The 23,503-nt window shown below is 49.3% G+C and overlaps 1 protein-coding gene across 1 annotated transcript; it reads right to left on the bottom strand.

Annotated features, from left to right (window-relative positions):
* Nucleotides 1-2,503: 2,503 nt before the first annotated feature.
* Ctsb (cathepsin B) lies at nucleotides 2,504-23,165 on the bottom strand. The gene is made up of 10 exons (XM_048422276.3): nucleotides 23,033-23,165; nucleotides 11,559-11,708; nucleotides 11,015-11,100; nucleotides 9,451-9,565; nucleotides 8,437-8,555; nucleotides 7,113-7,198; nucleotides 6,711-6,854; nucleotides 6,160-6,276; nucleotides 3,883-4,011; nucleotides 2,504-3,423 (listed from the first exon to the last, which is right to left on the bottom strand). Exons 2-10 carry the CDS (start codon nucleotides 11,682-11,684, stop codon nucleotides 3,326-3,328), a joined length of 1,020 nt encoding a protein of 339 aa, XP_048278233.2. The 5' UTR covers nucleotides 11,685-11,708; nucleotides 23,033-23,165; the 3' UTR covers nucleotides 2,504-3,325.
* Nucleotides 23,166-23,503: the final 338 nt, after the last annotated feature.

Below are 23,503 nucleotides of genomic sequence, written 5' to 3'. Positions count from 1 at the left end.
GACATGCAGGAGAGAGCACAGGAAGCAAGAGACAGTCAAAGCCCAGGCATGTTGATAGTCTTAAACTAGCTCAGGTTGGCCTGGAAATCTGTGTAGCCTTGAACTTAATGGTGAGCCCCTCCATCAGCTTTCTGAATGCAAGGGTTCCAGACATGAGCCATCCCCATTCTTGGTCTCAGAACTAACTCTGGAAGACAAGCGTTGACCCCCTTTGAGGACAGGTACTTCAAACCTAATCACCTTGCACTGTGCCTCAGCATCTCACTGCCACCCTAGACCAAGCTTCCAGCAAATGAGCCTTTGGGGGACCCTCAAACCACACTGAGACATGTATGTATAGTGCACTCTGCTCCCCTGTTCAGCCTACTGGGTATGCTGACTTCACCACTGAGGTACCTCAGCCAGCATGGCGGTTCATACAGCATTGTATGTAAACACAATTTCCTTACTATGACTGGGGTACCACTTGGGGCATGGAGACTTCATTTAATTGGTTGTTTGCGGTTCAACCTTGGGCCAGTATCACCCTGTTGAAACTAGTCAAAGTAATGCGTTACATGATTCTTTAAATTCTCTTCAAAAGAAACACAGAAAAGCTCATCATTTCTTACAATAATCCCAGTACCTGGGAGGCAGAGGCAGAAGGATCAGGAGTTCAAGGTCATTCTCAGTTGTGGAGGTCAGCCTGGGCTACATAAGACTCCATCTCTAACAAAACCCAAAGACTGTTTTCCCATGGCAATAAAGCACAAGATGCCACGCTCCCCTTGAATTCCAAATAGTTTTGTTTATATCCAGATATTTAGCATGGAACATTTCTGTAAAGCCATTTATCTGAAACACATATAATAGGTTACATCTGACACACCTTCCTTTCATCTCCCCCCCCCCCCCCCCCCGTTGTTACTTTGTTGTTGCTAGGCACTGAACCAAGGGTCTTGCTTGGATCATATGTTGGAGAAGCCCTCTTTCCACCAATGAGACAGCCCCAGTCTGCTTTTGACTCTCAATGGAATTTATAGCATCTCCATCAGCCACGTGGTTCCTTACACATTGGAGTGTGCCGGCTTCCTCAGAAGCACACCCGTGTCCAGCCATTACGGCAGCTGGAAGGGTCTGGTTATCTGCAAATCATGCCTGGGGCAGCCCCTTGGTGATTTTCCCCTGCTGTGTCATTTTTTAGGATCTCCGGTAACTTTCACTAAGGTTCAGTGTGTATGTGATTGCTCTGGAACCAGACTTCTGACCAAGTAAGTCTAGCATGGTGCCTGATGAGTTCCTGGGAGGCATGAATGCTTTGGGTCATAGGACCTGTTTGAAGACCACTGCCCAAAAGTTAATGTACCTAAAAATGTCCTCGTCAGGCAGCAAATGACTACTGCTGCCCAGCACTGACTGACCCTGGCTCAGTTTGAGGATCCCCTGCAACACCAGCACGCTTACAGCACAGTGCTCCAGTTTAACATGTAGAAAGGGAAGGATGTGTAAAATCTGAACCAAAGGCCCTGTGGGCAGCTGGAAAGGAAATGTTCTTCTACCTACTTTTTATCTTTTGAAACAGGGTCTCATTGTAGACCAGGTAGGCCTCAAACTCGCAGAGATTCTCTTCCTCTGCTTCCTGAGTGCCCATTTGTCATTTTGCACCCAAGGAACACTGCTACTGACTTGGGCACAGGCGACAACCCACACATAGATAATCTGTTTATGGAAGCCATCCGGAGCCGTCCCCAAGAGTACAACAAGGCAGGTTTCTCTCCTGGACTCCTCTTGGCCCGTCTCCACTGGCTGTAGGGTAGGAATGGAATTGGAGGTGGGCCTGTGATGAGCCAAGAAAGGCAGCGTAGGAGGGATTATTTGATGTAGTTTAGGGACAAGAACTGTCTTGCAGTACCGAAGCCCCAGCACCCAAGCCAGGTTAACCTCTGACTCACATCTCCAGCACTCAGCAGGCTTTAAGAGCTCAATATAGTTCTGATCCCCAACTTAGGGGAAGGCAAACTTCCTCAGCTTCTAGAAAAAAACCAGCCCCTCCCACCTAGCAGGAAAGAAATAGGTCAACAGGATAATAAAGTGAATGCTGATTCGGGAAGCCTCCTGTTCTCTATAACTAAACTATGATTTTATAAATGAATTCCTTGACCAGTCATGTATTCAGTGACCAAGAAAACTTAAAACATGGTGCACAAGCTTTGGCTCCACCCCAAGGAGATGGGGCCCTCTAGGAAGATAACAGTCCACTCTCACGTGAAATACACACACACACACACACACACACACACACACACACACACACACACACACGTGCCAGGCATGCCAGGCGTGGTCAATGTGCAGCTCGCTTATCTCTGAGCAGGAAGACTCTCCAAGGCTGAGCACAGCCCTGGGGATGGCTTAGAGAGGGTTTCGGAGGGTGACAGGAAACTAAGGAGAGGTACAAACAGCTTGAAAATGCAGCCCAGGACTGTTCACCCTGCCTCCAGGAGGCCATGAAACAGACGTCAGGCAGAGGGAGAACTGGTTTATTGGCACAGTCAATAAACTTGTTAAACTGACAGGGTGAAGTGGCAACTCTACAAAATAAAAGAGGGTTCTTGCCAGACTAGCGTCACTGTGGTGTCTGAGGTCAGTAGGTCACCCAGCAAACCAGGACCATTTGTTTTAAGCCATACGATTAGGAGAGAATCTGTAAAACCAGTACAGCTCTTCAACTAATTAGACCTGTTTGTTCACATACTCAGTTGAGGTGCACAAAAAAAAAAAAAAATAACTCCTATTGAAAAAGCATTGGCTGAGGGCAAGACCTGGGAAGACTTGCCACATCACCAAGGTGTCCTGGGAAAAGGTAGCTTTCTCCAGAGAACTGCACCAGGCAACGTCAATGCTTGCCACTGACTGAGGGAGTTACTGGCTTCAAGGTGCAGCTGACAGGTGGCATTTGTCCTCATCATGAAGTAGGTGTTCCATTCTCTTGGAAAACTTGCAACCAAAGCCTATCCTGCTCTGGAAAAACTGGGGTTGGGGGGACAGGGGTGGCAGGCAGAGCCACAGCAGTGGGCACTACAAACAGCACTAATCTAGGGGGAGGCTAGGATGCAGGCTGGTCACTGCCCTGGAACAGGCTGGGAGGGAGCCAGCTAAGGACAGAATGAAGAGGACAGCTCCGATGGCTGGCCGCTCTGGTCCAGTTGCTCAAGCCTTGATGGAAGCTTCGTGAATCATAGGTGAATTCAACGAATCAAAGACTGTCCTGTCTGCCTCACTCCCAGCCTGGGCAGCTAAATTTAGGGGAAATTCCCTAAGGACTGGCCAACCCAGTCACAGCACATTAGAATCTTCCCCAGTACTGGTCAGTGCGAGGGATCCCAGCCACAATTTCTGATTCAATTCCACAGTGGTCTTCTCCTCTGAGGATTTTAAAGAGGCCTGGGGAGGAAAAAAAAAATGCTTTCAAAGTATGCTCTGGGTTTGGTCTAACCCTTGCTTTTAGATGGTGTCCCACTCTGTAACCCAAGCTGGACACAAACTCCATCCTTCAGCCTCAGCATCCTCAGTGTTTCAGCTATAGGAGTGCAGGGATTACGGCCACCAAGTCCAGCAGCCTTGGGTCTTGACACCTGTTGGTATACTCAGATTCATCCAGACCTAGGGGGTGAGTCATGCGGCCCCCAGCATCATCTGAGAGACATCCCTTGGTTCCCTCCACACACTGCCTGTGCAATGGAACCTGTATACAGAACCATGAGGAGCTGGGGCTCAGAGATGGCTCAGAGATGGTATAGACCAATCTATACACTTAGGCCGTCAGGACCACACCTCAGGCCACAGTGGAGCAAAGGGGCTCATGGCTCATTATGTAGTCTGAGGAAGAGGACTACTACTCACCATTATCACCCCAGTCAACGTTCCAAGAGTTGGCTACCAGCCAGTAGGGGACTCCATTCTCTACTCCCCAGCCCAGGATGCGGATGGCGTGGCCGCCCATCATGTCGCCGGCCACATGCTTGTACACTCCTGAGGAAGAGAAAGGCAGTCCTGACTGCACGCAGGCTATTGCCTGCCCAGAGTCCCCAGAGACAACTGGCTATCCAGTCAGAAGCAACAGGCTGACAGGAACCAACCACTCCTCTACACAGAAATCTCTAGAAGACTGGAGAGGGGCTCAGGACGAGCAAGGCCATGGAATCGCAGGGAATGGCACTATCTGAAAGAATTAGGAGGATAAGGGATGTGGTTGTGGTCTTGTGTGTCAGTGGGGGTAGGTGTTGAGGTTTCAAAAGCCAGGCCTAGCCTCTATCCTGTCCCACACTCTCTCCCCACCCCGTCTGCCTGTGGGCTAAGATGCAGCTCTCACTGTTCCAGCATGTGTGCCAACATGCTCCCTGCCTTGATGATAATGGACTAAGCCTCTAAAACTGTAATCCAGCCCCCATTAAATGCTTTCTTTCGTAAGAGTTGCCTTGGCCATGGTGTCTTGTCATAGCAATAGAACAGTGAGTAAGTAAAGGAGTGTCTCTTCACAGCAGCAGAACAGCGACTATGACAAGGGTATCCATAGTATCAGGAGATTATAACTATACACATATGTATGTATGTGCATATATGTATAGAAGGTGTGTGTGTATGTTTGAGAAAGGGTCTAAGAGGCCCAAGTTGGTCTCAAACTCATAATCCTGCCTCTGCATCCTGAATGCTGGGATTACACATGGCTGCCAGTATACCTGACTGTGTGTGTATTTTGAGAAAGGGTCTTATTAAATAGCCTTAGCTGACTTGAAACTCACTGTGTAGACCAAGCTAATCTCAAACTCAGAGGTCTGCCTGCCTCTGCCTTTTGAGTGCTGGAATTATATCCACCATGACCGGCACTGTAGAAATATTTTGGGAAGCCCAACACACTTAAGTATGCAAATTAATATTAAAATGGGATCCTACAAAAATATCACTTGGTTGGCTTTAAAATAAAGATCCACCTTTAATCTGGGTCTGATCTAATGGCAGCCTATAGGAAGGACATGGAAGAAGGAAGCGCTTTCGCACTCGCTCTCTCTCTCTCTCCCTCTCTCTCTCTCTCTCTGCCTGATGGTTCTCACTAGCAAGTCCATTCCTTCATGTATTAGACTTCTTTGGGATTCCAGTGTATACTTAAGACCAACTTAGACATCCAGCCTCGTGGACTGAATAACTACTGGATTCTTAGACCTTCCATTTATAGGCAGCCATTGTTGGACTATCTGGACCATAGCCTATAAGTCATTCTAATGAATAATTAGATGAATAATAAGTCATTCTAATAAATTCCCTTTAGCTAGCTAGATGGGGGGGGAGATGATAGACTAGATAGATAGATAGATAGATAGATAGATAGATAGATGATAGATTCATTTATTCTGTAAGTTCTATTCCTCTGGAGCAGTGTTCTCAACCTTCCCAATGCTGTGGCCCTTTAATACAATTCCTTGTGTTGTGGCGACTCTCCAACCATACAATTATTTTTACTACTTCATAACTGTAATTTTGCTACTGTCATGAATCATAATGTAAGAATCTGATATGCAGGATGTATTTTCATTGTTACAAACTGACCCAAAGGAGTTGGCCGGTTAGCTCAGTTGGTTAGAGCGTGGTGCTAACAAACTGACCCAAAGGGATCATCACGACCCACAGGTTGAGAATCACTGCTCTAGAGGACCCTGACTATACAGACGCTATGAGTTGCTAATCACAAGTCACATTTGTGATCCCGGCTACGTGGAAGGCTGAGGTGACCTAGGCCTTTACAAAGACAAAGAATGACACAGTCAAATGTGGATGAGACACGAGGACAGAGGTGGCTGCTATGGTTGCTATGGAAGGACAATCATCCGCAGAACAGGGGGCTGAGCTGGGATGCAGGGATGGAAAGGAGCCCTAAGAGGCCCTGTGGAGACCACGCACAGAGGGAGCCAGTGAGCACAGCAGTGGGAAGCCGTGACCATCATCAGACGGGCACCATCACCTGACTATCTATCTGCCCAGAAGAGTGGGGAGGGAGGTTGAGTCCCAGGGCTCTCCTCTCCCAAAGCCTCTGCCTACCTCCAGTGAGACCTGCTGGCTCATGTGGACCCTGGGCCCTTGAGCTCTGACCTTCCAACCCTGGCTGCCATTGGAGTCAATAGATACCTGATTTGTAAGTCAAGAAGTCTGAAAACACAGTGAAGGCACCCTCCACTGGGCCATTTTTGTAGATTTCCGCCATGATCTCCTTCTCACTGTTAGACACGCTGTAGGAAGAGTACCCTGCAGAAGGAACAAAGTCAGGCAGAGTGAGAAGGTGCCTCCAGCCTCTCTAGCCCTCCAGAAGAGGCCAAGAAGACCCTACAGTTTAAAGCCAGGTTCTAAACCTTGCGACACAATGGTCTGCCTAGTCCCCTAGAGCTCAATGGGCTGAGGCAGGGCAGAGTATGGACCAGAGTATGGAGTGTGCAGCTCTGCCCAGGAGTCAGGTATGAATTACTCGACTTCCCTTCTTCCTGCTGCTCCTGGGGTTTCTCTGTGTAGCCCTGCTGTCCTGGAACTCTGTCTGTAGACCAGGCTGGCCCTGGACTCAGAAATCTACCTGCCTGTCTCCCGAGTGCTGGGATTAAAAGCACGCGCCCCAACCATCACCCCCGGTGCTGGATTCTTAACACTCAATGGCATTGGCCTCCTCCCCCTCAGCAGCCCCGGCTTACCGTAGTGTTTATCTTCTTTGTAGGATGGGGAGTAGCCAGCCTCACAGCTCTTGGTACACCTGGGAGTGTCTCCTTCTCCAGTGCACTGGGGCCGGGTGCCGTTGACATGGTGCTCACAGGGAGGTATGGTATATGGTAAGCAGCCTGAGAGATGGAGGGAACAAGATGACATCAGCCTGCAACCCACAATGCAAGGCTTCCTTCCCTGGGCCAGCTAGAGCTGGGATGCAGCCAGACCACGTCTATTTCCCGTGGGGGCTGCTCCTGTATTGAAGGTGGTCTGGCTAACTATCAATCAGCTGGCCCTCTACCGCTGACCCTCCCTTTACAACAGAAAAGGAAGCCACCAACACCTGCCCATGAAACCCACCTGAAAGACAGGGGTTGTAGGCACATACTCACCTACATGGGAATTGTAGAGTCCACCAGAAACCAGGCCCTTTTTGGTCCAGAAGTTCCATGCTCCAGAGGGATAGCCACCATTACAGCTGGAAAAGAGCATCTATCAATGTTGAGCTACTTCCAGCTTTTCCCACACATCACCGCAAATATCGAGGTTGTCCCTGGGAATACAGGGTCCTCACAAGACTCCTCTCACAGGAGTGAGATATCCCAATTCATCCTCTCGCCACTATCATTCACCAGGGACTCGATTCAGCTCCATCTCTATGTAGCCCAGGCTAGCCTGATGTCCTTAGTGAATGTTGGAGTTACAAGCATACCCCACCATGTCTCATTCAAACCACTTCAGCAACACTAATCCTCCAGGGACTCTCCAGGACACAAGGACTCCCTTTTTTCCATGTCCATATCAAACTGACCTTCAAAGCTTCCCTTTTTGGAACAGTGGTTCTCAAAACTGCACAAGATGTTGTAAGTCCCTGAGCACAGCAGTCCCTCCCTTATCTGTAGTTTAATTTCTCTCTCTCTCTCTTTCTGTCTCTCTCTCTCTCTCTCTCTCTCTCTCTCTCTCTCTCTCTCTCTCTCTCTCTCTGAGACAGGGTCTCTCTATGAAGTCCTGGCTGTCCTGGCACTTACTCCCAAGTGCTGAGACTAAAGGCATGTACCACTACACCTGGATAGTTTTGATTTCTGAGGTTTTAGTTATATCTTCAACTAAGGTCCAAACATATTAAGTGGAAAATTCCAGAATTAATTTCTCAATTTTAATTTGCACACTGTTCTGAGTAGCATGAGAAAATCTCACACTCCCTGGTCCATTCAGCATAGAACATCCATCATCTTTGTCTGGAGTATCCATGCTGTATATTGGTGTGAGGCCCACACACATTCCTTTTGGAACTTTCAGGAATGTCTAACCTGCACCACTGCTGGAGGCTAAGGGCCAGGGGACTCTGGTGAGCGCTTGAGTTACAGACTGAGTTTAGTGTGACCCCACTCCCCAGCTGGGATCTGTCATCCTTCTAGAGTAGACTAGTATACTTCTCTGAGTTGGGGGGTAAGGGAAGAGATGGGGAACAAGTGGGACAAGAACCAGACAGGGAACAGAAAGTAAGCAAAACTTTTAGAGATAGTATTCTGCCAGGACTCTAGGTCCCGAGAAGCTCAACAGCAGCAACTATAATAACAAGTCTGCCTGCAGACTCCCATGTTTCCCTCTGTCCCAGCCACAAAAACAGCTTTCCCCTCCCCAGGGAGCCCTGAGTTACTCAGTACAAAGGAGGAAGGGGCTAAGGGTCTACAGGAAGAGGTGCCCAATAATTACCCGTCCCCACACTGGAAACCACAGCAGGTAAGCAGGTCCTGAGCAGACACCTCCACGTTGACATGGCCATTGGTGTGGATGCAGAGTCGGTCAGACATGGCTTCCACTGCCCCGAATGCCTGTAGGAATAGGAAGTCCCAACTGGTGAGGAGCCCATCTTAACTGAAGCAACGAGGGTCCTGGACATGCTCCACCTTCTCCCCTAACTTTCCCTTCCAGCTTATGCTGGCTAATTCCAGTTTGTTCCAAACCCACTCTCAGCCTCCACTTGGCAGGAGTCTGAATTAAAACAAGCTTCCACCCTCAGGAACATTCATCCATAAGCCTGGTCAACAGGAACTCCACACTGAAGGTCCCAAGATTGTCGCCTGAAATATATGGAACCTTCTGAATGGTGAGACTCTTTCGATGGCAGGTGAGGCTCACACTTAGCATTAAAGAGACCAATCCAAGCCTGGCTGAGGACTTGGCTCACAAAGGAGCAAATTCCAGCAGAGAGCAGATGGTAGCCCCCATAGGCACAGGAGGGCCACAGGGAGTCAGTAGGACCGAAGTGGTTCATTTGGGGCAGATGAAAGGACCGTGTGGATGGGCAGTAGAGATGGGCACCCAACACTGGGAGCATATTTAATGCCACTGGACTACATACTTAGTTAAGAGGGTTGCATTTTCTTGTCATTCATATTTTGCCACAGTTCAAAAACCACAGAATAGCTGTTCACCCATGAAGCTGTGTTGAGTCAGAGCTGCTGTGTTTACTGAGGGAACACGGCTCCACAGCCTGTTCATGGACCTCGATCTCACGACCCCACTGTATGTCCATCATCCACTTCATCTCTGAAGCAAATCAGGGATGAAGTGGATCAGAAACCACAAGGGTCAGAAACCGTAGTGACGGAAAGAAACTGACTCCAATATCTCCTCACTTGCCTTGTCCCATCTGGTCCCTCCCTAGATACCCCGATCACATCCCAACCAGACTTCAGGAAGCCCGCCCCACCAGCAGGGTCTTACCCAGCAAGAGCCGCAGGAACCCTGGTCTCTAATCTGTTTGATAGTTGGGCAGTTGGGCCACTGTTCCCGTGCATCGAAGTTTTCAGGTAGATCCATGTCCTCAGCGAACCCAACTCTGGGGCAAAGAAGGACTCAGTTACAAAGCATAATTTGCTCCCCTATTCCTGAGAGGACAGGTAAAGAGAGGCTGTCCCTGGATGGACTGTCCATCCTAGAGAGGTGGTGAGACACAGGCAGGTCTCAGCACTGTGTACACACCCCTTCCTACGCTTATTTAATGGGTGTTTTTCAAACATTCTACCTGTGGGATACAGGTTGGCCTCTCTCTCTCTCTCTCTCTGTCTCTCTCTGTCTCTCTCTCTCGACAAGGTCTGACTATGTAGCCCAGGCTAGCCTGATGTCCTTAGTGAATGTTGGAGTTACAAGCATACCCCACCATGTCTCATTCAAACCACTTCAGCAACACTAGTCCTTCAGGTTTATTTAGGTTGGTGTAGTGGAGGTGCAGGTCCACCCGTGCCTTAGTCTTTTCTTTTAGATTTATTTATTTAGTGTACGGGTGGTTTGCCTGCATGGATGTCTGTGCACTCTGTGTGTGCCTGGTGCCCTCAGATCAAAAGGTACCAGATCCCCTAGAACTGCAGCTACAGATGTGTTTGAGCCACCATATAGGTGCCAGGAAGTCCTCTGCAAGAACAACAAATATTCTTAAGCACCAAGTCGTCTCTCCAGTCCTGGGATTCATTTTATTTTCCTTGAAAAGGCATTTAGCAATGCACAAGGGTGTTGTGTGCCTACCCTAGATGGTACAGCTGTCTACAGAAACCAATCCAATTCTCTCACTACGTCTGCAGATGCAGCTCAACAGCTGAGCGCCTGTCAAGTCAAGCATGTGTAAGTCCTCAGTTTGATGCCCAGGACTGGGGTCAGAGCTGGATGTAGAGGTGCATTGTCTGGCAGGAAGATCATGAGTTCAAGGCCATAGCAAGACCCCTCAGGGCTCAGTGTATCTGTGTGTAGCTGTAATCAGAAGAGAGAGCCAAGCAAAGTTCTGCAGCATGGGCCTTTGATTCTATACAAATCTTGCCCTGATTCTAAATGCTTCTAATCTCTTCCCATCTAATTTGGAATTTTAAAATATTAAACTGTGCCTTGCCTACAGCCTGACCTGAGTTAGATAACATCATCACTGCTGTGTACCAACACTTGATTACCTCATCCTGACAGACATCCTAATCCTTGCTAAGAAGACGTCTACATGAGCATGCCCACTGCAGTTTTACAGAAAAGTAAAACATTAATGGCAGCTCCTGTGGACTTTCCCTAAATTATTTAAAGCTGAGTGTAGCCAGACCTCAACTCCAAGCCTGGGACCTCGCTGGAGGATGAGACAACTTAGAGACAAGGTAGTAAATCAGATTTTGAGGCAGTCTCTGCAGCCCAGAAGAGCACACCTAGGGACTCCAGAGAGGGCTTCCTCTACCTCGCCTACACCCCAACACTAGCACTACTGCTCACAAGCCAATATGCAGGGGCAGTGTCTACTCTGTGGTGTATCGCTCACCTTTCAGGCAGCTTGGGTCCACCCAGGATGGTCCCACACAGCTTCTTCAGGTAGCTTATGTCAACATTGTAGAAGTTTCGTCCAGCCTGAAAGAGAGTCACACCAGGACAGTCACCCATGGGGGGGTTTCCCAGGACGGTAGGCCAAGGGTCTTGCCCTATTCTGGGAGCTACAGGAACAGGCAGAGCGATTCAGGGTCAGCACTGCTCTCAGACCGCCGTGTCTTCTCTACTCTGCTGTAGGTTGTTAACAAGAGAACCTGCCCAGACCTGGAGGAAATGAGGGCGTGAAGTACTACCAAGGAACCGCCTCACCTTCCATGGTAGTTTTCCTAGGGTCAACCTGATTTTGGAGCTCACTGTCCCTCCTCACACCTCCATGTACAAGTGTTCACACACGTGCGTACTCCCATGCACACAATGTGGAGCTCAGAGAGGAAGTTGGTGTGGTCCTTAAGCTTCAACTTCCAGAAAATAATGTGTGCACAAGGTGACTCAAAGCAGGGACCCACAGAAAGAGATAGGAGATTAGCAACACTGCCCACCTGCCATGTCGTATTTCGTTTGTTGATATAGTTAATCAGGTCATCCGACAGTGGGTGGAAGGAAGGACTGTTGTGGGCACTCGCCAGTGCCAGCAGGCAAGAGAGAGAGATCAAGGACCACCACATTCTGGAAGCCGGATCTGCACCCACCTAAAAAAAAGACATAGGTAGCATCCAAACAATTTCTACACAAGGACACTGCTTAGGCCTCCTGGCTGCCTTTATGGCCCCAATATGTAGCCTGGTTTGATGGGATCCTGCAACACAACATGTAACAGTATGCATGCCCCTCCTGGCTATTTTAAAACTGTCTGGACCTGATCAACAACTAAGCTTAAGAGATTCTTTCAGTGCTCCAGAAGGACAGTTATCCTGAAACTGGATGTGGTGTAAACCCTGCACATTTCAAGCCAACAGAAACTGGACCGGTGTTAGTTGCTGAGAACTAAGGAACCATACATACTGAGTATGCCAGGGGCACCAGGCTCTCAGGAGCCCCTCTGGTTTTTCCTGTCAACCAAGGGCTTTGCTTCCAGCTCCTAAGAAGAAAAACTTATTACATCAATACCTTGGCCTCTGGACCTTGCGAACTGGTTTCAGAGTCAGGAGACTAGCCATTTCCTGCTCAAACCATGAGTCACCCTCTTGAGCAAGTAGCTTATAAAGGTCAGGTCTTTCCTGGGTATTGACAGCTGGGGCTGGGCCTAGAGGGAGCAACAGTAGGTGTGGGTGGGGCTGGGACCCTGTCTCGACTGTAGGACTTACAGAAGCAAGTGCACTACATTAGGGTCACGTGTTGTAAGGACACTGGAACACAGACTTACATACTTAGAGAACTTTTGGTGGAGTGGGAAGTTAAGAAGGATCTCACTTAGTCCAGGTTGGCCTGCCTCTGCTTTCTGAGTGCCGAATCATAGGCATAAAAGCATACTGAAGGCAAACTAAAAACTCTCATTTAAGTTCAAGCAACAGAGTTGGGTCCTCAATGTGTTAGAATGACAGTAAGTCTGGTGTGTGTGTGGAGGGGGGGGTGTTGAGCAACAACGTGTATGGACAGAAAGACTATTCTGAAAAAGCTCCCATGAAGACCTTCTAAACATCATGATGTATTATAAAATGCCTGGTGATACTAGCTCAGAAAAGTTCCATTAAAAAAAAAATGTCAGACTACTCAAAACTCATCTTGGGTATGGGGAAAAAGCGTGTGTGGGCTAGGGAGAGAGGAAGTGACCAACAAGCTCCTGCAGATGTGCTTGCACAGCTGGCTGCCCCTCCCGGGAAAACAAGGAGGGCCAAGTATGCACACCTGGCGACATCAAAGCATGCAAGCCTGAGCAGGTTTGTGAGGCATGCTTGTAACCCTAGGGCTCTGGAGGCTGAGACAAGAGGAGCAAGGGTTCAAGGCCAGCCTGGGCTATACTAAGTAAGATACACAAAACAAAACAAGCAAAAAGCCCAAACAAAACTAACTCCTTGGAAAGCCTAAAACTAGCATAAAACAAAACCTGTTAGGCGGCACATTAAAATGAAAAGTCTTATGCTGGTGGGATGGCTCTGCAGGTTAAGGGACTTGAAGCCAAGCCCAGGGACTTGGTTTAATATCCTGCTTGATGAAGGAGAGATCTGACTCTTACAAGCTGTCCTCTGACCCCCACGTGCACACACACAACAAATAAACAAGTCTTCATAATAAAAACAGCAACCAAGATATATGGAAAAACAGTGCTCCCATTAAAGGCTTTATGTCCTCCAAAAAACAAGACTTGAACGTCAGAGGACTTGGGGCTGAAATGCAGCCGAGCAGAACATGGGCTTAGCATAGCTGAGACTCCAGATTCCAACCGCAGCACCACACACTCACATCAGAAACACCGGATAGGAAAATGGATGTAGCAAGTACAGAAAAAGTGCAAATGGCCAAGACAGATATGAACGTGTCCAGTCTCAGGGAGGCATAGGTAAAAATCGAGAAGCTGTCAGTCTCAGAGGCCAAAGCAGGTTGCTGCTTCTCCTGGGGGAGAACAATAAGAGAAGCCAGCCTAGACCTGTCAACTGGAACCTATACATGTGGCATCTGCATATGGTCACTAAACATTTACCTCATACACAGTGACCCCTAAACACAATGACACAGGCACACCAATGTCCACCGAACATTTGAACACAGCCCGTAAGTGAGACAAAGTCCAATGGCATAGGAACTGGTAAATCACTGCAAGCGGCTAAACAGAGGGCAAACAGTCACCCAGAATGAACTAGCTAAAGGAAACCACACTGCAGAAATGAAGTAAAACCACCCCAGCGCCACAGTTAGGTGAGAAAGAAGCAGCAGATGACTGGGAGACAGGGGCTGTCTGCTAGAGGGCAGGTCAGGGGCAGAGACATAGCGTTGTCCTAAGGAGAGCACACACAGGCAGTGGCCGCACCCTGAGGGCTCCGTTTCTGTCTTGTCCGGCTATGATGCACGAGTGCCTCAGATGTGCGAAAGTTCGTGTGCACAGCACTTGGTTCTCAGTTAACACAGGCGGGCTTAAAAGGTTGGGCTCGGCGGGAGGTCCTGGTGCGACCCCCACCTCATTTCTGTTTTCCCTTCTAGCTATGTAGAGGCTCCCTGACACAGGCATTCCTGCCACAGCTCTGGCACTATGGTGTGCTCCAAAGTAAGGGGCCCTGGACAGATGCCAAACCTGTGAGCCTCCCCCCCCCACACACAAACAGTGAGCTCTATAAACCCCCTTTCTTTTACATGCCCAGCTTTGAGTATCTCTATAATAGTGAGAAATGGATTGCCACACGTATATATGTACAACTTATCCAACACTTACTGCCCCCACCTCCAGTGACTCATGGGAAGCCTGTCTCACATGGCCATGTGTCAGCCATCACATGACCTCCAAACCCCCCTCTGTCTTGTACTTGGCATCTTACCCTTTTTGTGTTTCTGTGTGCATGCATGTTCAAGCGTATGCAAGTATAACATGTGCGCACACCTCTGGAGACCAGGACATTCACGGCGGTGTTGCTCAGGGGCCATTCAGCTTATTTCCAAACAGGGTCTCTCAATGTCTGGACCTTACCAAAGAAGTGGGGCTGGCTGCCCAGTGAGCTTATTTCTGCCTTCCCAGTATTCACACGGGTTGGGGGCATTACTCACTCCTGGGGAATCAAACTCAGACCCTTGTGCAAACCCTTTACCAGCTAAGTCATTTCCAAAGCCCAGCATCTGAATCTTTCATCCACGACAGGAGGCCTGATGTAGAAACACTGGTGTGTCCACTCCCTAGGATGGAAGTCTGGACTAATGAAGGAGCTGGTAAGTATGTTAGGTTCTCCTATGGTGAACTGACACCCATGGGTTCTCACCATGTGTGTGGAGAGTAACAGTGTCCCGAGATACCCTCTGAGGACGTGGCATCTGTTGAGCTGTTAAATATAAGCCGAGTAGAGAGGCACATTTCCATGGTAACTTGAACAAGGTATCTTTGGTTTCTGTGGCAGCAGGCACTCTCTTGCCCCCAAGGGTTCCCAGGACACTGTCTGGGAAACTCATTTTCCATTGGTTCTGCAGCCCGCCTCTGACTACCGGACTTTATTCTCTCCACCATCACAGCTCCTGCCCGGCTGCAAACCTACATACTGGGGCTTCAGTGGTTCAGCTGTCCCCAGTCAATGTCTAGCTCTATTCACACCAGGATGAACCCCAGGAAAAAGATTTCACCTCCCAAACAGAGATTCTCCGCTCCTCACTTGGCCTCCAGCTGCTGAGGAGGCCAGGTTCTGCAGGAGACTGGATACCCAGGGTCTAGATCTTGGTTCTGCCGCTGTCATCCTGGAACACTGACTTTTGCTGAGGCTCAGATTCTACACCTCCAAGGTGGGAATAAGTACCACGTTTCCGTGGGGAGCAGAGGAGGGGAGGGAGACCCTGCATCAGTGCACATGCTCCACCCTCTCCCCACAACTCTCCCTTCCAGCTTGTGCTGGCTGATTCCAGTCTGTTCCAAACCCACTCCTCCACTTGGCAGGAGTCCGATTTAACACAAGCTTCCATCCTTAGGAAAACCCACAAGCCTTGTCAAAAGGAATTCCACACGGAGGGTCCCAAGACCATCACCGGAAGTATATGACGCTTTTTGTCCCCACCTAGGGCACTGATTCCCTAAGAATGTCAGTCTTCCTAGCTAGCACACACATAGGAACTTCGGTGACACAGCCAGTAGTGACCATGATAAGCTAAGCTGTCCGTAAACCTGTCACGGGTTCCGTGTCTTTGCCTGAAATAGCCCCTGGTTTTCACTTCCCCTACTTTAGCAAGCACTTCCCTTTATTTCCCAATTCTGTGATGATTTTTTTTTTTAAGTTAACAGAAAGTCTTTATTTCACAAAAGAAAGGGGCTGGAACAGACAAGTACATTTACCGCTAACCAGACTCAGGTGTACAGATGGAGGGCAGTTGTGGGTAGAATTTATTTCTAGCTCAGGTCAGCTGCTCCTGGGTTCCACCCTCTTTCCTTTCTAAATTATACAGCAATCGATGTCTCAATGTCCTGTTATTGCTGTCTCTACACAACACTGTCACATGCACAGAACGGCTGGGGAACTGGTAATGCCGTCAACAGCAAAATGATTTCCCAAACTAGCTGAATGCCCTTCCTCGGACAAATATAGCCCCTGGGATGCTTAAAAAAAAAAAAAAAAAAAAGGAACAGACATCCATGGAGAAACTGATGCCACAGTGAAGGAAGCATCATATAATGGTACCCTAAAAAACTGGGGGGAGGAAAAGAGGGCACAAGCTTGACAAAGAAAGCTTTCTTTGATAGGCACAGAGTCTCAGGCAGACCAGAGTCTACATCATATTCTTAAGGCTATAAGGAGACAGAATATGTAGATCTCAAAGACCCACAGTCCACCTGCCGTGTCCTGGCACGGGCTCTTCTGCTCTCCCTGACAGTGGTACAGGAACATAAGGCTGACCTCTCCACACCAGTTCTAAACTATCAGAAGCATGAAGTGTCTTCATTTGCCGATAGCCACACACTGTGACCATCCGTCACAGATGTGCAGAGGGGCTCCACGCTAGGAAGGTGGGAAAGCTGGACGGGGAGACCTGCTGGGACCTCAACACTGCATTTTACGAGTTTCTCTTCCATAAAAACAAACTTGTCTCAGCTTGGGCGCCTGCTCCTCAAGTTTTGACCACTTCAGTCTACCCACAGAACAAGACCGTACGAGTTTCATGTCCTTTTGACTGGTTTGCTCAGTCGCTCCCCATGCTGGGACAGGTACGGTGGAAGCAGACATCCTAATCTCAAAGGTGTGCAGGGCAGACCTGAAGGAGGCCAGAGAAGCCCCCTTTTGAGAAGTCTGAATCACAGCCTCGATGTGGACTTGCAGATTTCACATCTTTGCTCCTAGCTCCTAGTAGGGAAGTGTGATTGATTCATGGCTGACCCCTGAGAACAAAAACAACCTGGGGCTATCCACAGCACAGCTACCTTCTACCCAAGGCACATCTGGAAGGGGAGGCTACCGACATAATTCAGAGGCAGAATGCTTACCAGTTCAATTGAGAGTACGCCCCCATAATAAGATCAGACTGTGGGCAGACCTATAGGGCATGTTCTTAATTAGCAATTGATGGAGGAGGTTCTATGAGAAAGCAGGCTGAGCAAGCCAGGAGGAGCAAGCCATTAAGCAGTTCCCCTCCATGGCCTCTGCATTGGCTCCTGTCTGAGTTCCTGTCCTGATCTCCTTTAATGGTGACTACGATGTAGAAGCGGAAGCCAAGCAAACTCTTTCCTCCCCAACTTGCTTTCGGTCATGGTGTCTCATCACAGGAATAGCAACCCTAACTAGGACAGGCCCTCGGAGGAAAAACATTTCATTGTTGGTCGAAAATAAGACAATTTGCGTGGACAGTCAACATTCCCAGAAGCTTTTGCTCTCCAGCTCTGTTCAGGACCTGCAGAAACGCTCCCCAGGTGCATGGGGTAGTGTATTCCCCAAGTCTGCACCTAAAATATACACAGTACAAGACTTTTTAAAGATCTTGAGATGTAAATGAGAATCGTGTTCTACACTTCTCAGCTTGATCTCTAATTCGACTGCAGGGTAAACTAAGTTCCAGGCTGGTCACGTGGAGGCCCAAGCAGACATGTAAACAAGCAACCGAAATGCTCTGTCTGTGAGCTGGGCATTGCCTCCTTTCTTGGGGTCCCAGAAAGAAAGACTTCCTCCCCAGGCTAACAGAAGTGATAGACAGAGGTACTCTTTTGGACAGTGTCTCCCTGTACCAGGCTCGGGGCAGCCACCAGCAGGCAGAGCCATCAGGTACAGCATCAGGTCTCTGCTAACTGGCTACATAGCTCTCTATGTATGCAGCAATCAATGCTCACTGTCCCGGGGTAATTATCATCTTAAAAAGTATACAGTTGGAGACCAGGGATAAGCTCAAGCTGGCAGAGTGCTTGCCTCGCTAGCTAGCATCCTGGGTTCAGTCCCCAGCATCACATTAAACCAGACGAAATGGCATATGCCTAGAACACCAGCTCAAAGAGGCAGGATACGGCTACACTGTGAACTACACTGTGAACTGAGGCCAGCCTCGAATATGAGGCCGTCTCACAACACCTCTCCTCCCTACCAGGTCTCCTGATTGGGGTAAAAAAGTTATGATCATCATACAATTTGTAATAAAGTCTTATATGCCGGTGTATATTATACTATTTGATTATCAAAACAAAGTATATAGCCCCAAGCCCAGAGGGGATCAGTAAGTTGAGAACGAGTGGCAGGCTGCTTGAATGCTGAACCGGTTTTTCACCAGCACAAGCTGGCCAGCACCACCGGCCTTAGGCAAGCAGGAAGGACATGTGACTCCCGTGGATGAGCACCTCCTGGATGAGCACCTCCTGCCGGGGCCAAATCAGCAGGTCAGAGGGTCAGAGAGCAGCCAACTCTGCTGTGAGAGCAGATCGTCCAAGTGTTCTCTAGTGTTCTGCGGACACTAACTTGGCACTCAGCAGCCCCAGTCTCTTCCTCCCTGCCTGTTGGAAAGCCGTATCATCTTGGCTAGACTATAGAGTTACTGGCCCAGTAAAAACAGGTTACAGTTGAGATTACAGACCACAGGTCCTTCCCAGCCTTCAGCTTTTACAAAATAGTTCTGGAAAGAGCCCTCCAGTCTCGAAGAAGGCTTCTATTTCACGGGTGAGGGAAACTAAGGCATGAGAGGAGATCATGGCCAAGCCCCAAATGGCTATACCTGTGTAGGCATGAATAACCTTCTGGAGATCAAATTCCAGATCACTTTCCACCATCATTCCCCAACTGACTCTAACAACGTGACAGACTTGCAGGTGACTTTGCTTTGTTCCCATCTGCAAAGTCCCCCAACCTCACATACCTCCTGGATTGTAAAAACTAGGCCTCGGAGGATGGTTCAGCATCATGAGGAGCTGGGTTTGACTCCCGAATGCCCATGGAAATGCTGAGGACTTGGTGGCCTGCATATGCAATCCCAGCATTTGGAAGTCAGAGAAAAAGGATCCCTGCGGCAATCTGGCCAGCTAGACTAGCCAAATCAGTGAGCTCTGGGGTTTAAGTAGAGCTGTCCTATGAAGTGGAGTGTCAATGCCTGTCCCCCCCCCGCTACCCACATACAAATATACATACACAGAGACCTATTTAGAAACTACAACTAATTCCAGCTAAGCTCAGTTACCCAGGTTTATGACCTAAAGAACTCAGACAATTGTAGATGCATGGTGGGATCCATGTGTTAAGCTTAACACGTGAAAGGCGCAGGCAGAAAAAATAAAACTTGAGTTCATGGTTATACTTGGCTACATATCAAATTTGAAGCTAACCTGGGCTATATAAGATCCTGTCTCAAAAAAAAAAAAAAAACTCAAATCTAAACCCAAACTTTTTCTTAATTTTTTGAGACAGGGTCACCATGTAGCCCTGACTGACCCAGAACTTGATACGTAGACACAGGTTGGCCTTGAATTTTCAGAGGGTTGGGATTAAAGTAGTGCGCTATCACATTGAGCTAAAACCCTAATATTGAAAACAACAACAACAAAATGAACATTAGCACAAGCGCTACTTGTGACCAACCACAAAACCAGGGAGAGCTTCACTAATCAAGACTCTGACAGCAATGAAGGCACGCGGACCGTTCGAAAGCCATCACACTGACAATTAGGGTCTGGTAAGATCCAATTGGGACATGGGAACAGGAACACCTGAACTGCAAGGTGACACAGCCACAGAAGGGAGGGGATATCACCGCTATCCAGCAGAACAAAATGTGTGCAGGTCTCCATCTAGCAGTTTATCCTATTTTGCTTTGCCCAAGAGAATTCACTAGAAACAAGAGTGAAAAGGTAGGAGGAAAAGAAACAAAAGTAGGAAATTTTAACTGTCCTCCAGGTGAACACATTCAAGATCAGGTGTGATGGCAGACACCTTTAATCCCAGCACTCAGGAGGCTGAGGAGTGAGTTCAAGGCCAGCCTGATTTACAGGACAGTCAGGACTATATAGAAAGACCTCATCTCAAACAGACAAACAAAAAAATGACTAACAAACTAAATTTCCTGGGCATGACAGGTGTACACCTGGGATCTCAGCACTTGGGAGGTAGGTAGGAGGAACAATAGGGCGTGGTGGCATGTGCCTTTAATCCCAGCCCTGGGGGGGGGGGGGGGACAGAGGCAGGTGGATCTCTGTGAGTTCGAGGCCAGGCTGGTCTACAAAGTGAACAAAAAACTCCAAACTAATCTTCACCTACATTTAATGAGTCTGAGCTGGGCTACATGAGACCTTTGTCACACTGCCACCCCCTCCCCACTCCCAACAAATTAAAATAAACATTAAATCTGCAGGTATCAACATTAACAAATCTTATAAACTGGGTGAACAAGACACATAGTAAAATTAAGTTACATAGAACAACTGTATACATTGTTTGGTACAGATTGGATACATTGTATTTCAAGCACAGAAGTAGAAAAGAATGACAAGAAAAAGAACAGCTACCAAAGTCCTCATCAAAGACAAAGCAAGTCTAGGAGTCAAACTGATCACAATGAAACATGTCTCCTCAGAGGGAAGCACCCCACCTCTACCCCAAACCTGAGTCTGGGAGAATCAGATCTCCAGAAAGGGGAGTTCAGACTTGAAGCTAAAAACGACGGGCCTTCTAGGAACGGTGGCTTATACCTTTAATCCCAGCACTGATGAGACAAAGGCAGGTTTATCTGAGTTTGTGCACTCTGTCATGCTTGGGTCATCCTGGTCTACAAACCTAGTTTCAAGCTAGCCAAGGCTACACAGTGAGTGATAAGACCCATTCTCAAAAAAAAAGAAAGAAAGAAAGAAAGAAAGAAAGAAAGAAAGAAAGAAAGAAAGAAAGAAAGAAAGAAAGAAGAGAGAGAGAGAGAGAGAGAGACTAAACCAGGAGTGACAGCTCATGTCTATGACCTAGCATGTGGGAGGGTGAGGCAGGACTGTTCAGTTCAAGGCCTGCCTGAACTACACAGGGTAAGACCTGCTTCAAAAAGCTGGGAGGGATGGAGGAGGAGGCCGGCTAAAGTTGGCTAGGTATGGTATAGTCCAGGGGCAGAGTGCATGATGAGCCCGCACAAAGCCCTGGGTTGGATTTCAGCACCTCAGACAAACCAGACAGTTCAAGCACTGCAGGCAGAGCTACACCCCTAGAACTTCCACCACGCTCAATGTAGGGCCCAATACAAACTACAGCCACAAAAGGACTCCAGATGGATCCCCTTGCCTTTCTTAAGCAGCTCCCAGTGAGTACTGAGATGATGAGACCAAGGATTCGGACTGTGAGCTAAGCAAAGACTACACAGACTTTTCTATACCTCACCTTTGCCAGCTGACCCCACCACTGAAGTCCCTGGTTTCCTTTTTGACGTTCAAAAGTTCCATTGCATATAGTTCAACCTCACGCATACCTAGTATTTTCCTTACAACAGACCATCAAAAGTCAGTTGGCCAACCCGCGACTCTGACACCTAAAGGTTTCCACCCATACATACCACAAAGGGCTTCAGCCTAGACTGCTGAACCAGCACCTCCATGGGGCAGTTCCAACCTGGAGCCAAGAGCCTGACTAGTCTGAAATAGTCAACATCAAAAGGGGTACTGGAAGCCTCCGAGGCCCCCCTGGGCTGGTGAAGCACAAATATGAGCCCACCTTTCGCCCCCAGCAGTCCCTGCAGGCCCAGGACGCATGCTTTTTAAAGGAGCACAGGTCATTTCCTCCAGGGTGCCTTTTTTCAAACACGTCCTTCTTTGGAAGGAAGGAGGATTGGGAGAACAGTCTCACTCTGTAGTCAGATTGCCTTGGGATTTATTATGTAGCCCAGGCTAGATTCCAGTACACAGCGATCCTCCTGTCTCAGCCTTCCAAGCGCTGTGATCGCCTGGTTCTGGTATGCCTCTGGGAGCTCTGGAGCTTTAGGCCACCATGACCAGAACCTATGAGAAGCAATTCTCCCACGAGGGCTGCGCGGGACCATGGGAGCACCTTCAGCAACGTTCTCCACACGCTACCCTTCTGAATTTGGATAGAATTCCTCGGCCCTCCCAGAGGAGGCACCTGGGGATCAGTGTTCCTCAGACACCAAGGGTTAAGCAGGCCCCGAAGGGACTAACTCCAATTCACCTATCGCCTGGTCTGCCTGCCCAACACCCTGCCAGTGCAGACCCACCCCACGCCGCTTCCGGGCTAGCAGGGTTCTGGCTGATAAAGATTGTCCTGCACGTTCCTCTACCCCTCCACATTCCCATCATCTTGGCCATCCCGGTCCAGAGAAAGGGATACCCAAGTATCCCTATCCTTTATTCCACTCCTCTTCTCTTCCTATTTCTCGGTTTAACTCTCCGTGTAGGTTTCACCCCAGCCACCCACCAGGTTCCTGTTTTCCACAGGACCGGTCTTTTAGGGTGCCAGGCACTGCGTGGGCTTCTGTGTGGTAAGTTGCCGGGGCAGATTCTTTAGAATAAGCCATAAACCTGGACTAGATGCAGGTCAATACCCGCCCTGAGCACCCCTGAGACCCGGAGCCCGCGGGTTGGCAGGAGGACCAGGGCCGAACCCTTCCCTACAGGCTCCTCCCTCAGAGCTCCCCGAAGTCCCCAGCTCCGCCCTTGGAGTGCGCCAAGGCCACAGGAGGTACGCCGACCCGCGCGGGGTCACCGTGCCCGGCCCTAAGGGCGTGCAGGCCGCCAGTGCAGCTGGCCTGCAGTGCCCGAACTCAGGAATCCTCTCCCCGCCGAGCAAGACCATTCTCGGTGCACAGCACCCAGGGCCGCGGAGGAACCGCGCCTGCGCCCTGGGCGAACGAGGGGCCCTGTCCCCGCCGCCCGCGCGCCGCCCGGCCCCCGGTCCCAGCTAAGGTGACTTCTGTCGCGGAGCCACTGCGCCCCGAGCACACTCACCGAGCGCAGCGTTACAGCCCCGGCCTGCAGCCGCCAAGCCGAACCGAGCCGCACCTGGCCTCTTCGGCACCCCACTAAGTACCCGGGCAGCTCCGCCCGCCGCTGGGCTGATTCACCATGTGACCCGTCGGCCGCGCCCCCACCCCCGCGCCGTCACCGGCTCCGCCCCTTCGTCCTGGGACTCCAAACTGCTAATCCTAGGTCCGCAAGGCCCAGCTGGGGTGATCCCGGAAGAAACCAACGGACTATCTGATCTCTCCAGGGACCCCCGCGGGAGCTCTGCCCCGGGAAGAAGTGCTGTCGCCTACTACTATCATCGGAAGGGCCCGGCGGGATCAGGGACCTGGAAATGACTGGCGTCCCAGTGGAGCCTTCTGGCCTCATATTCTGAAGCTCGTATTCATATATTCTGAAGTGCTTGGGTTTAGGAATACTCAGACCAAGAAAGGTAATTAAAACTAGAACTGGGCT

The sequence above is a fragment of the Myodes glareolus genome, chromosome 12 (genome assembly GCF_982192425.1).
Source record: "Myodes glareolus chromosome 12, mMyoGla1.1, whole genome shotgun sequence".
Taxonomy (NCBI): Eukaryota; Metazoa; Chordata; class Mammalia; order Rodentia; family Cricetidae; genus Myodes; species Myodes glareolus.
The sequence above is the reverse complement of the archived record's forward strand: the minus strand, read 5'-3'. Positions and strand labels throughout refer to the sequence as shown.